The following is an 11,332-nucleotide window of genomic DNA, read 5'->3' on the forward strand; positions in this document are numbered from 1 at the left end:
AACTGACCTGTTTCTATATTCATATGAAGCAGAATTTATTCAAAAACTTCTACGCGAGAAGAAAACAATTTCTTGCTATGGCATTCAATTCGGCATTTAGATATATCGACGACGTTTTGTTTATTAACAATAATAACTTTCATTCATATGTCTATTCGATATTTCCCTGTGAGCTCGAAATAAAAGACACCACAGAGTCGCCCACTTTTGCTTCATACTTAGATATTTAATTGAAAGTAGACATTAACGGCAAACTGACAACTCAACTGTATGTCAAACGGGATGATTTTAGCTTCTCCATCGTCAACTTCCCATATTTATGTAGCAATATTCCATTATCACCTGCATATGGTGTTTATATCTCTCAATTGTTTCGATACGCAAGGGCTTGTTCTGCGCATAGTCAGTTTTTAAATCGAGGCAAACTACTGACAAACAAATTGATGGTACAGGGGTTTCAACAGTCTCGATTGAAGTCAGCATTTCGGAAATTCTATGGTCGTTATAATGATCTAGTTCGTCAGTACAACCTATCATTGGGTCAAATGCTGTCTGACACGTTTTATACCGATTGTTAGGCCGTTCTTGACACACTGATTATGACTACGGATAACTCCGTTGACTTGATCAGGATGTAGGCCTCACGACGGGTGTAACCGGTCGACAGGGGATGCTTACTCCTCCTAGGCACCTGATCCTACCCCTGGTGTGGCCAGGGGTCCGTATTTGCCCAATTATCTATTTTGTATTGCTTATAGGAGTTATAAGATTGATCACTGTTCGTTATCTTCGCCTTTCATTGATCACTGTTCGTTATCTTCAGCTTTTCATTATAAAGTATCCGTGGTTAGAATTAACTTAGAAATATTCTTCTTCCTGTGTTTATAGATTCCTTTTCTGTTTAAACTGTATTTCCTGTATAATTGATTCAAAAACGAAGTCAGCTCCTTGAAGGATAGTCTCGTTGTTGCATCTATCTACGCTCAAGTTCCGGTAAGAAATTTATCTATACTCCTCTTTCCTATATATCGACTGTTCCATATCATAAGTAACAATAATTATGTTTTGTATATCAAACTTAACTATTCTTTTTTCATCAACTTAAAGTGGATTTTTTTTTTAAATTGAACTTTACATGTTCGATTCTGTTGCAATGAATTAAATTTACGAGTAAGATGTCCCCTATGAAAACGCGCAAAAATGCATTAAGTTTTGTGATGCACGAAATAGCTTTAATTTTCGCATATAGACAACTAGAACTACAGCAATGCATGAAGTAAACAACAATCTTACGAAAAAGATTTTGTAAAAGCATTAAGAAATAAAACACGCATGGATTTCCTATCTTCCTTAGGTAGTGTTCAGTAATGCTGAAACGGCTGTAGTGTATAATTTCTGTGAGAACATAAGGTATTCCATTACTCGCATAGCTGAAAATAAGTAATTGGTTGTAAAAATGACTAGCATCTTGCAAATAATTTTACCGATATCATGAAAAAAAATTCCCCTTCCTAAAAAAATCCTGTCATCTCGTTTAACACATAACGCATTAAGGTAGCTCATTACACTAAAATTTTATCTAATTGCTCGTTAAACACCTCTTATAAAGTATGATTTCGCCATCGAAAGAGTGACACAAGCTCTCAAGTAATTTATATGAATTTTTGTGCTTTATCCCGGAATGATAAAAAAGTGCTTTGTTTCCAAATAAGATACACTAGAGTCCAAATTTCGCTGTGATTTGATGCATAATATGAGTATCTAAGAAGACATGCCCGTACGACTCAGATAGATGTTCTATTGTTTTAAATAAAAGAATATTTATGAAAATTGCAAACGTTATATGATAATATTTGTTTAAATCTACGGATAAGATCTTCAATAAACGCATGAATTAGAAAAAAGATCAGAGAAATATATTTTAAAAGAAATTGAAATGAAATACTGAAAATTAAGAAATATTACGATTTTTCAAATGACACACTTCTTGCACGAAAAAGTATGCACAGAACAATCGATGAACGGTTTATACAGAACAAATCATAAACGGTTTGCACTGAACAAAAGCAAAACGGTTTGCATTGAACAAAACAAAAACGAAACGAACAGATTGCATGGAAAGCTGAACGGTTTGCATGAAACGTTGCACCCTTTGTAGGGGGCGATTCGGAACGCCTTTAATTTAGTAGCACGCTTTAGGGTTTGTGATATGTTAAAGTGAAATGTCACGATACAGAAGGGTTAAGTTACGTTTTAATTAATTTCCCCCTCTATTTTCAAGAAAAAAATATTGCATTGATATTTATAACCTTATGGTTTTCAAAACGGAGTGCAAAATGTCGAGTTAACTTCCATATATGCTAATTTTTGTTGTGTAGTATTTGCAATTAATTTCAAATTCACTAGCTTACGAAGTTCCATGTAGCTCGTTTTGTAGACCTTTTCTTTAAATTTAGATAAGTTGTATATAATGATCCACTTACGATTTTACACTCAGTCTGGGATTGTATCGGTCGGGGAAATTCTGAGGTTTAATAGAACAACCCCTTCATGATCGGGGGGTCAAAGGTTCAAATTTCACTCGTAGCTTGGTTGCATCCTACCTATGACGTAAATGGGTAAGTCACTGCTCTCTCGCCAAATGCTGAGCATTTAGAAACGAGAGTCGCTGGTTTTTTTTTTCAAATAAGAGGTTATAGTAAATAGATCACTCACCACTGCAACCTTGAGCAGAATTTGTGGCACTTCATTCACAATTACGTGTACCTAACGTCTCGATCTGAGGGGAAAAAACCTTTAATGGACTTACAACAGACAAATGAGTAAACAGTCTGGAAATGTGTACAACATTATTACATTCAATTTCATTTAAAGAATTATATTTCAATTACTTGAAAATACATAGGTATTTTCACATAATCTTTAATGTTGCGTTTCGGGCAAAGAAGGTATTTGATAAAGTTTAGGTCAGTTATTTCATGTGATCTTGGAAATCCCGTTTCAATCTCAATATACGAAATTCATTTGGAGATTTAGATTAAATGCAGGAAATATTGACCTTTCTATTTTTGTTTATTCAGGAAGATGATGATTATTTCTGGAATCTTCCTCCTTTTGTTTATTCCGGGGGATACTGGTAAGTGTTATATCAGTATCTGCCACTGGTTTCTATATTTATATTTCTTAATGTCTCTTTCATAAAAGGAATGCTGGCTATTTATCCTGCAATTGCATATATAAAAATATTCTAGTCAAGTATCCTCAATCGACTTTGTGATATATATATATATATATATATATATATATATATATATATATATATATATCTTAGGTAAAATACGGACAACCTAATAAAAATTTAATAGTTCAGTTTCATAAGATCCTACAACAGAAGAAATTTTTACCGCCATTATTAAATTGTAGAGTGTACAGTCCTTGTTCAGCCTTCACCGATCGCTAACGTGACTTATGGGAAGCCCCTGTACTTCAGTTGTACATTTCCACCATCTTGGGAGTCTGCCACCCTTAACATTCCTGGTGAAACTGGCTTCAAATTCGCCATATTTAATGGCGGACCGTGTTATATCCCAAATGATAAACGGGCCGATTACAGCATTGCTTGTCATGGGAACACACTAACGTATGGGATTATGAAGCCACGAGACAATACAATATGGCGATGTACCTTTAGCAGCTCGAGTGTTACGGAACACGGTAACACCACCGTCAGTTTACAAGCAGGTATGGACGGATCAGAGGAGAATGTATCGTTCAGTGTATAAATACGCTACGGCTAACATGACATAACAAATATGACAGTAGTTTAAAAATGTACTGAACTATTTTATATCATTATTGTGACACGCTTTCATTTGACTCATTGTAACATTTATATTATTTCATAAAAGGATTGTAATTGAAATATTGGAGTAGAAAGTCACATTTGGCTGATGATTGTGCAATGTGATTTTATTTTATTTTATCACGATATCCTTAGTTAATTGAGAACTGAAAATGAAAACTTAATCATGTGTAAATTTTTTATTCTAAACTGAGAGAGAGAGAGAGAGAGAGAGAGAGAGAGAGAGAGTCACATGCCACACATTGCCTTCATTTTGAAGCATATATTTTCCTACGGCTATTGATGATATCGTACAAAACATTCAATGGGTGGTCGAAATCGTCAAATAAATAATAAATGCATATCATTAGTATACAACGTAAAACTACAATGTAATGATTCCGCTATGTAATAATGGTTATGAGCCAACAGCAATGTCAACAGCTTTGTACGATGATCAAATGTTGTATTGTTTGTAAGCAAGTTCTTTGAAATCCTTCCAACGCTATGAATTATAAGCATCATCTATTCGGTATGAGTGCAATTCAACCATGCTTAATTTTTTTATGATCATAAATGTGTGAGTGTAAGGAAATCTTCATATCAATGCGCATTTCATTTTTCAGTGGAACGGAACGTGGCTATGTACTGCGACAGAATTAGTGGTGTTGTTAAATGAAATTCTGTTTTTGCTGCAGATAAACCTGTCATACTCACACAACGAAATACATACACCATCATAGAGGGTTCCAACATTTCCATTCCGTGTACATTTACTGGTGCACCGATATACAACACTACCTGGGAACACGACAATATTGTCCTGCAATGGTCAGCTCAAACCCAGCCAATGGTTCTGAGTTTACAGAATGTCTCCAGATCAGCTGCAGGAAATTACACCTGTAACGTATATGTTACCTTTAAGGGAACCTACACCGCCTCAAATACAGTATATTTGATCGTTGACTGTAAGTTAAAAATATAAAATTAAAATTATAGATCTATATTTCAAACAATTTTACGTGTCTTGCAAATTGTGTTTCAGAAAATGACATTCCTTTATGCATGTTTCATTGCTTGAATACGATATTATATTTTAATGGATTTCTTAGATCCGCCTACACTTGAAGCAAGTAATGTTACTACCGTCAATGAAGGAACCAGAGCTGTGTCGCTTGGCTGTGAGATTTTAGTAGATGGGTATCCCAGAAATTACAGCGACCTGTACTGGCAGCACTGGATAGGCAACCAGTTGATAAGAGAACTTGCTTCCAACACCCCTCTTACTATTCCTACTGTCAAAAAATATACTCTAACCTTGAAATCGGTGAGTAATTTACACGATGCTAGAGTTAGTTCTGTCTTGTTGGTCGATGATTAATAGTTGAAATTATATTTTCAATCAGGTATCCTATAATGACGCGGGACGTTACGTGTGTTTAATGGGAAATGGGATTTCGAATTTATATGGGAACGTCAAACAGACGGCTGAAGTTGAACTGGTCGTGCAAGGTAATGTTATAAGTGAAGTTAATGATATGTTACAAGGTAATGTTATAAGTGAAATTAATGATATAATGTTACAAGGTAATGTTATAAGTGAAGTTAATGATATAATGTTACAAGGTAATGTTATAAGTGAAGTTAATGATATGTTACAAGGTAATGTTACAAGTGAAGGTAATGATATGTTACAAGGTAATGTTATAAGTGAAGGTAATGGTATAATGTTACAAGTGAAGTTAATGATATAATGTTACAAGGTAATGTTATAAGTGAAGTTAATGGTATAATGTTACAAGAGCTTGAGACTTTTGTAAAGGTGATATATGATCATTTTTAAAATGATTGCATTTCTATTTTGTAAACTTTAGCTATTCCAAGGATCTTGCGATCAAAAAATGAGTACCATGGCCAAGTTGGACAAACATTAAAAATACAGTTTAAAAGCATGGGCCATCCAGAGGTACATTGTTTTATCAACTCTTCGCTGGGAGAAATCACTACCCAGTTCAAAACAACGGAAACCTTAGGACCAGTGGTTGTAGACATACATGATGAAGTAATCAAAATGAATGGAACTATCTTGGAAATGGATTTTGGCAAGATAGAGCACAGATTCAGCACACGTTACCAGTTGATAGCAGAGAATTCCATGGGAAGAGTAACTCATAGCTTCTTGGTTCAAGGACACGGTAAAAAAAAATCCGAAGAGGAGATATTCACAATCAAAATTTATTATGGATATTTCTTCATGATGATATGTTTGTTTTTGTAGATTTTCCGAGTAAACCTTTCCATATCCATTTCAAAGAATACGAGGCCTCCGCTTTCCTTGAGTGGGAAGCTGTCAGTCCAGATTTAGACATGACGTATGAAGTTATTCTTAAGAACTATACTGGAGACGACATTCTCAATATAATTCCTGGATCAAATGCAAAAATATACGAATATTGGTTGACTAATCTTACACTGAACACCGATAATATTCTTCTGTTGTGTACAACAAATGCTCTGGGTAGAAACTGCAGTTCCACATTCAAAATAAAAATGGACAAACCTATATCTATAACTTTGCAAGGTATGTTGTATTTTGCATCTGTGTTCATTTAATAAACATCTCTTGTTCTAGCCCTAAATTAATCTTTATGCAATCAAACACCATCAGAAAAAATAGGATGTAAATTAGAAACGTTTAAATACATCGGGCGATTATTTTCTCTTACACCGTCGGAAATACTTTCGCAAACATCAGACCTATCTATAAATCATGAAGAACATAAGAAGATTACGACCTGGTTGACTTTGATTCTTAAAAAGTCATTCGTCTTCTCCATGTGAGCTTACTATAAGTTTATATTAATGACAACTTTCAGCCCATCAGATGCCGATATCGAAAACGACTTTGATCGCTATTGTTGTTGGTTGTGTGGGACTTCTGAGCATCCTTGTCTTTATTCTGATTGCCTGGAATCGAAGAAAACATCGGAAAAGTAATCAATTGTTGTTGTATTCACTTTGCTTAATTCAGAAGAAAGGTTATAAAATTTCTTTAAGTCTAATACATTCATTGTTTCAGGTAATATACTCTAATGGTGGTTTGTTTATTCTTATTCAGGTAAAAATCTCTTCTTCCTAGAAAGGTAAAATATTTTTAAAATTTAATCACGAAAAAGGATCATGCTTTAATTTCTGCTTTCAGTTTTGAAGGTATATTGATTGTTTCAATTTTGCTAACGCAAAAAGAAAATGTTATGAACAAAAGGCACTTAAAGAAATTGTATGGAATAAAGTTCATCATCATAAATGGGTTAATTTTGAGACTTGAGTAAAGAATACTAGAAACCAAAGAATGAGGAAGCGTTGGGCAATTCAACAGTCTCTACAGCAATCCGACCCATGAAAGTTCATATTTCATCTAAATATCATATTTGCATCTATTCTTTCATGATATATATCAATTGCTTTTTACAGACAAAATGTTCCTTTGGGAAGGAATAGTTATTCGATGGAAAGACTGACCAATGGTAACATTTCAATCAAATCAATCATATAAAATATTGTGTATAATTTTATCATTTAAAGTAATTTATTTCTTGATTTTCAGATTTAGAGTCCTCAGAAAATAACTGCGAAAGGTAATACGATTTATCGAGAGAGTTTCAATAGAATTCATTTTTTTTCAAAATTCCATCCGTATTAATGCTACCAAAATATATGTTCGAATATTCAGGACTGCTATTTCATCTCTAATTGAATATTTGTCGACGTTACATAAAATATTTTGATAAAATGTTACTTGTTACTGTTTCTCGACTACCAGGGTTTTTTTTCCACTATGTGTACGTGTGTAAAAATGCATCGATGTAGTCATATTATTTAATATTAAACTGACCATTCTTTCCAGTGGACTTATACTTATTTCAAGCTCAAATGAAAGGAGCAAAGTATTAATATTGCAGTTATAGCATACTGGAATATACTGATCGGGCTGACCTGCGGTAGCCCGTCATGTTAGATGATGAAACTTTAAGCCAACAACCAATTTCGTTTCCGGAAACGTTTCGTTAAGAAATAAAAAAAAAAAATAATCCCAAATAAAACAACAACAAAACAGTAACAATGATAATAACCAATGGCATCGTAGGTTAATGTTTCCCCTTCAATAATCTAGCATTTAGATTATGAATCCTTGTGATCTGCGTCGTCATACATCGAAAAGTCTTTTAAATGAATACAAGCCATGTCTAACATTACGGTCTCAATTGAAGTCACGACTTGTGGCGCCAAATATCAGAACAAATAAATGTGGAGAACGCCAACACAACGGGGCTGCAGTAAATCTCTGGAATGGCCTTCGGGATGACATCCAGAAGTCTACATCTCTTGAATTAAAAAAATCGCCTTCATGAAAGGTGAAGGTGGGATCAGGTGCTTAGGAGGAGTAAGCATCCCCTGTCGACCGATCACAACCGCCGTGACCCCAATATCTTGATCAGGTAAACGGAGTTATCTGTTGTCAAAATAAGTGTGCTATGAATGGTCTAACAATCAGTATGAAACACGTCAGACAGCATTTGACCTTGTGATAGTTGTATTAGCAAACTAAATTATAATAACGACCATATAATTTGCGAAATGCAGACATTAAACAAGACTGTTGAAAGCCCTGCACCTTGATCTTGTTTGTCAGTAGCCTGCCTCGATTTAAAAACTGATCATACGCAGAACAAGCTCTTGCATATCGAATCAGTTGAGAGATATAAACACCATATGCAGGTGATAATGGAATATTTCTACATACATATGGGAAGTTAATACTTATTTTTATAAATTAGCTTTTTAGATTCTAACATTTATAAACCGTGATTGTAATTGTTTCAATCAACAGACAACCCATAAACCCTTTAGCTATCGATCCTAATCAAAGAGTTTTCTTTTGATAACTTTACAGATATAAGATCTTATGTCATACTGTCATTCTGTTATCATTAAACTGTGTTTTATTGTTGCATTCTTCTTTTTACCCTTGTAAAGCGTCTTAAGAGTAATTTGTTTTATACAAGGCGCAATTCGAATTTTATCATTATTATAACAAAATATATTTATTAACTTTTGTTGTTATGAGCATATAAAACCATTTTTCACATCTCAAAAAAGCGATTTCGCTTATATCAACAATTCAATGTAATAGTACAATGTATGTAATATCAATATCGCTTGTTTATTTATTCCTCTTCGTATATGGCTGCATATAAGACAGCTACAAGGTCTCTCCATTGGTTTAACCATCTTCCATCAAACCCTATCAGTCTTCTCGTTATCTCCTTGATGGTCCTCCATGTATCCACCACATATAATAGCACTGACCTAACAGTGCTTTTTTACAGCTTAATCTTCATCTATTTCGAGATATTCCATGATTTCTAGATGTTGCCTAGTTTTCAAAATGCTGTGATATTTGTTGACTTCCTCCTTCACCTCACCATTGATGTTCACCACGCTCCCAAGGTACTCGTAACAGAGTGTCTTCACTTTCTCGATATCTTCTCTATTTATGCTGATTGCATCGGTGTTCCTGTTCATTCTCATAAACTTGGTCTTCCTTTTATTAATTTTCAGACCGATTTTTCTGCCGTCTTCCTATAACTTGCAGGTCTGTTCCTGTATCTGTTGTTGCGTGTGGCTCAGTAGACTGGTGTCATCTACAAAGTATATAACCCCCAGACTCGCTGTAAATTTCCAGGGTATCCTAAAGGGTTCCTCTGTCACTTTTCACATCATTCAGTCACCCTTGTCTCAAACCTGATGTTATCAGAAACATTCTGATGCCTATCCCTCGTGTCTCACTGTGCATCAGAATCCCTTATATGTCTTTTATAATGCCCAATTATCTTTTTTTGCTATTCCATATCCCTCTATTATTTTCCACAGCGTGATCCGATGTATGCCGTCAAACGCGTTGACGATCTCTCAAAGTTTATTAAATATCCGTAATTTTTGTCTCCGCACGGTGTAATACTATTTTTACTTTCGATGTAAAGTCCGCAATAGTTTGGAAATTGTGGCACTATCATTGTTCGTAGGGGAAAATAGTCCTAGAGAATTGACATTGAAAACTCGGTACAGTGAATAATATTGGAGTGGTAGCGTAACTGAATATACTGAACTGACTGGAGCTTGGTAAACAAACAAAACTAAAAGTGGTTTTACGGAACACGAGGCTGAGGGATGTTCCCCTTTTAGACGATTGATCAGATTTGTTGCGGCTGTATAGATCTATGGAAGTGAAATTAGAAGTCTTTCAGCATTATCAGCATTTAGATTAGCCATACAAAAATTATATCGCTTAAAACCCAGGACATATTATAATTATAGAAATCGCAAAGCAATTTCATTGCTGCAAATATACTTCACTGTCAACTGCGAAATAATGCTAGTAATTTACACGCTGATCTATGTAATCATTATCTGAAGGGAAATTAAATATGTGGTGTGTGGAAATATTTCTGAAACTTGTTTCACGTTTTCATGAATAATCCAAAATATATCTTATAAAGACAAAATCTAATCCAAAGTTTTAGTAATTTGCCATTACCATTAGCCTTATCATTGGAACCAAATTATTGCAGTATTCAGAATGATGTATGAATTTATTCTGTAAACGAAGAAATTTGTTACGCAAAATTGGTCTATAGTGAGAGATGGGGGTAAAACAATGAATGGAAGGAAAATTGAATTATATCAAAATAAATGGAAGTGTTACCACGTAATGCGCTCTCATTAAAAGAGAAATGCTCCCACACCCAACCTGTCTTTTCCATCGCGTCAGGATGCCGCACAAGTTTACAGCGTAGTATTAACGTGTATGCCGGTATATTAAACTTGTGATAGAATATTAAATTTCGATTCGAATATTTGCGATTTACTAGTCGTTCGTTGTAGATGTAATCCATATGTATGGATAATGATTAAAATTTTAATAGAGTGCATTCATGTATCCCGTATGTTATGAAAACTACACCCACAGGAACTTCAATCACCCACAAGAACCTTAACGTGCTTTCTTTCTCTTCCTAGAACAATGCACCTCTCCACTGACACTTACCTAACGCCACAATGCCTGACTTCACCGCAATCACAATCACGTAAGTAGTTTGAAACATGATCCTTTATCATTCCATGTGATGCACCCAGTCTAGCCTTGTTAAATTGAGCAAATATAGAATATTCCTCTTGAACAGCCTTAGAGATCATTTATACCCCAGAATTTATAAATATAGTAGGTAAAATTCATTAATGTTTTCGTGTTATAAATAATTACATGTTGTAGTATGTTACTTAGATATTGTTTACTTTATTAATCGCAACGATAGAGTCGAAATAAAATTAAAAATCTGCAAGGTGATAGAACCGCATCTCTCTCTCTCTCTCTCTCTCTCTCTCTCTCTGAGACACAAAACACATACCAGCAAACCTCCAAATAAATCT

General features: G+C 34.5%; 1 protein-coding gene across 1 annotated transcript in view; it reads left to right on the forward strand.

Moving 5' to 3' along the window:
• The first annotated feature begins 921 nt into the window (after positions 1-921).
• Positions 922-11,332, forward strand: part of LOC125678086 (neural cell adhesion molecule 1-like) — an 18,520-nt gene continuing 8,109 nt past the window's right edge. The window contains exons 1-13 of the mRNA XM_048916205.2: positions 922-993; positions 3,081-3,136; positions 3,424-3,741; positions 4,540-4,809; positions 4,954-5,168; positions 5,248-5,353; positions 5,716-6,036; positions 6,120-6,422; positions 6,718-6,834; positions 6,960-6,984; positions 7,316-7,368; positions 7,449-7,479; positions 10,922-10,989. Coding sequence (XP_048772162.1) covers positions 3,085-3,136; positions 3,424-3,741; positions 4,540-4,809; positions 4,954-5,168; positions 5,248-5,353; positions 5,716-6,036; positions 6,120-6,422; positions 6,718-6,834; positions 6,960-6,984; positions 7,316-7,368; positions 7,449-7,479; positions 10,922-10,989 — 1,879 coding nt within the window. The 5' untranslated portion in view covers positions 922-993; positions 3,081-3,084. The remainder of the gene's footprint in view (positions 994-3,080; positions 3,137-3,423; positions 3,742-4,539; positions 4,810-4,953; positions 5,169-5,247; positions 5,354-5,715; positions 6,037-6,119; positions 6,423-6,717; positions 6,835-6,959; positions 6,985-7,315; positions 7,369-7,448; positions 7,480-10,921; positions 10,990-11,332) is intronic.

This window comes from Ostrea edulis, chromosome 2 (genome assembly GCF_947568905.1).
Source record: "Ostrea edulis chromosome 2, xbOstEdul1.1, whole genome shotgun sequence".
In the NCBI taxonomy this organism is placed as follows: Eukaryota; Metazoa; Mollusca; class Bivalvia; order Ostreida; family Ostreidae; genus Ostrea; species Ostrea edulis.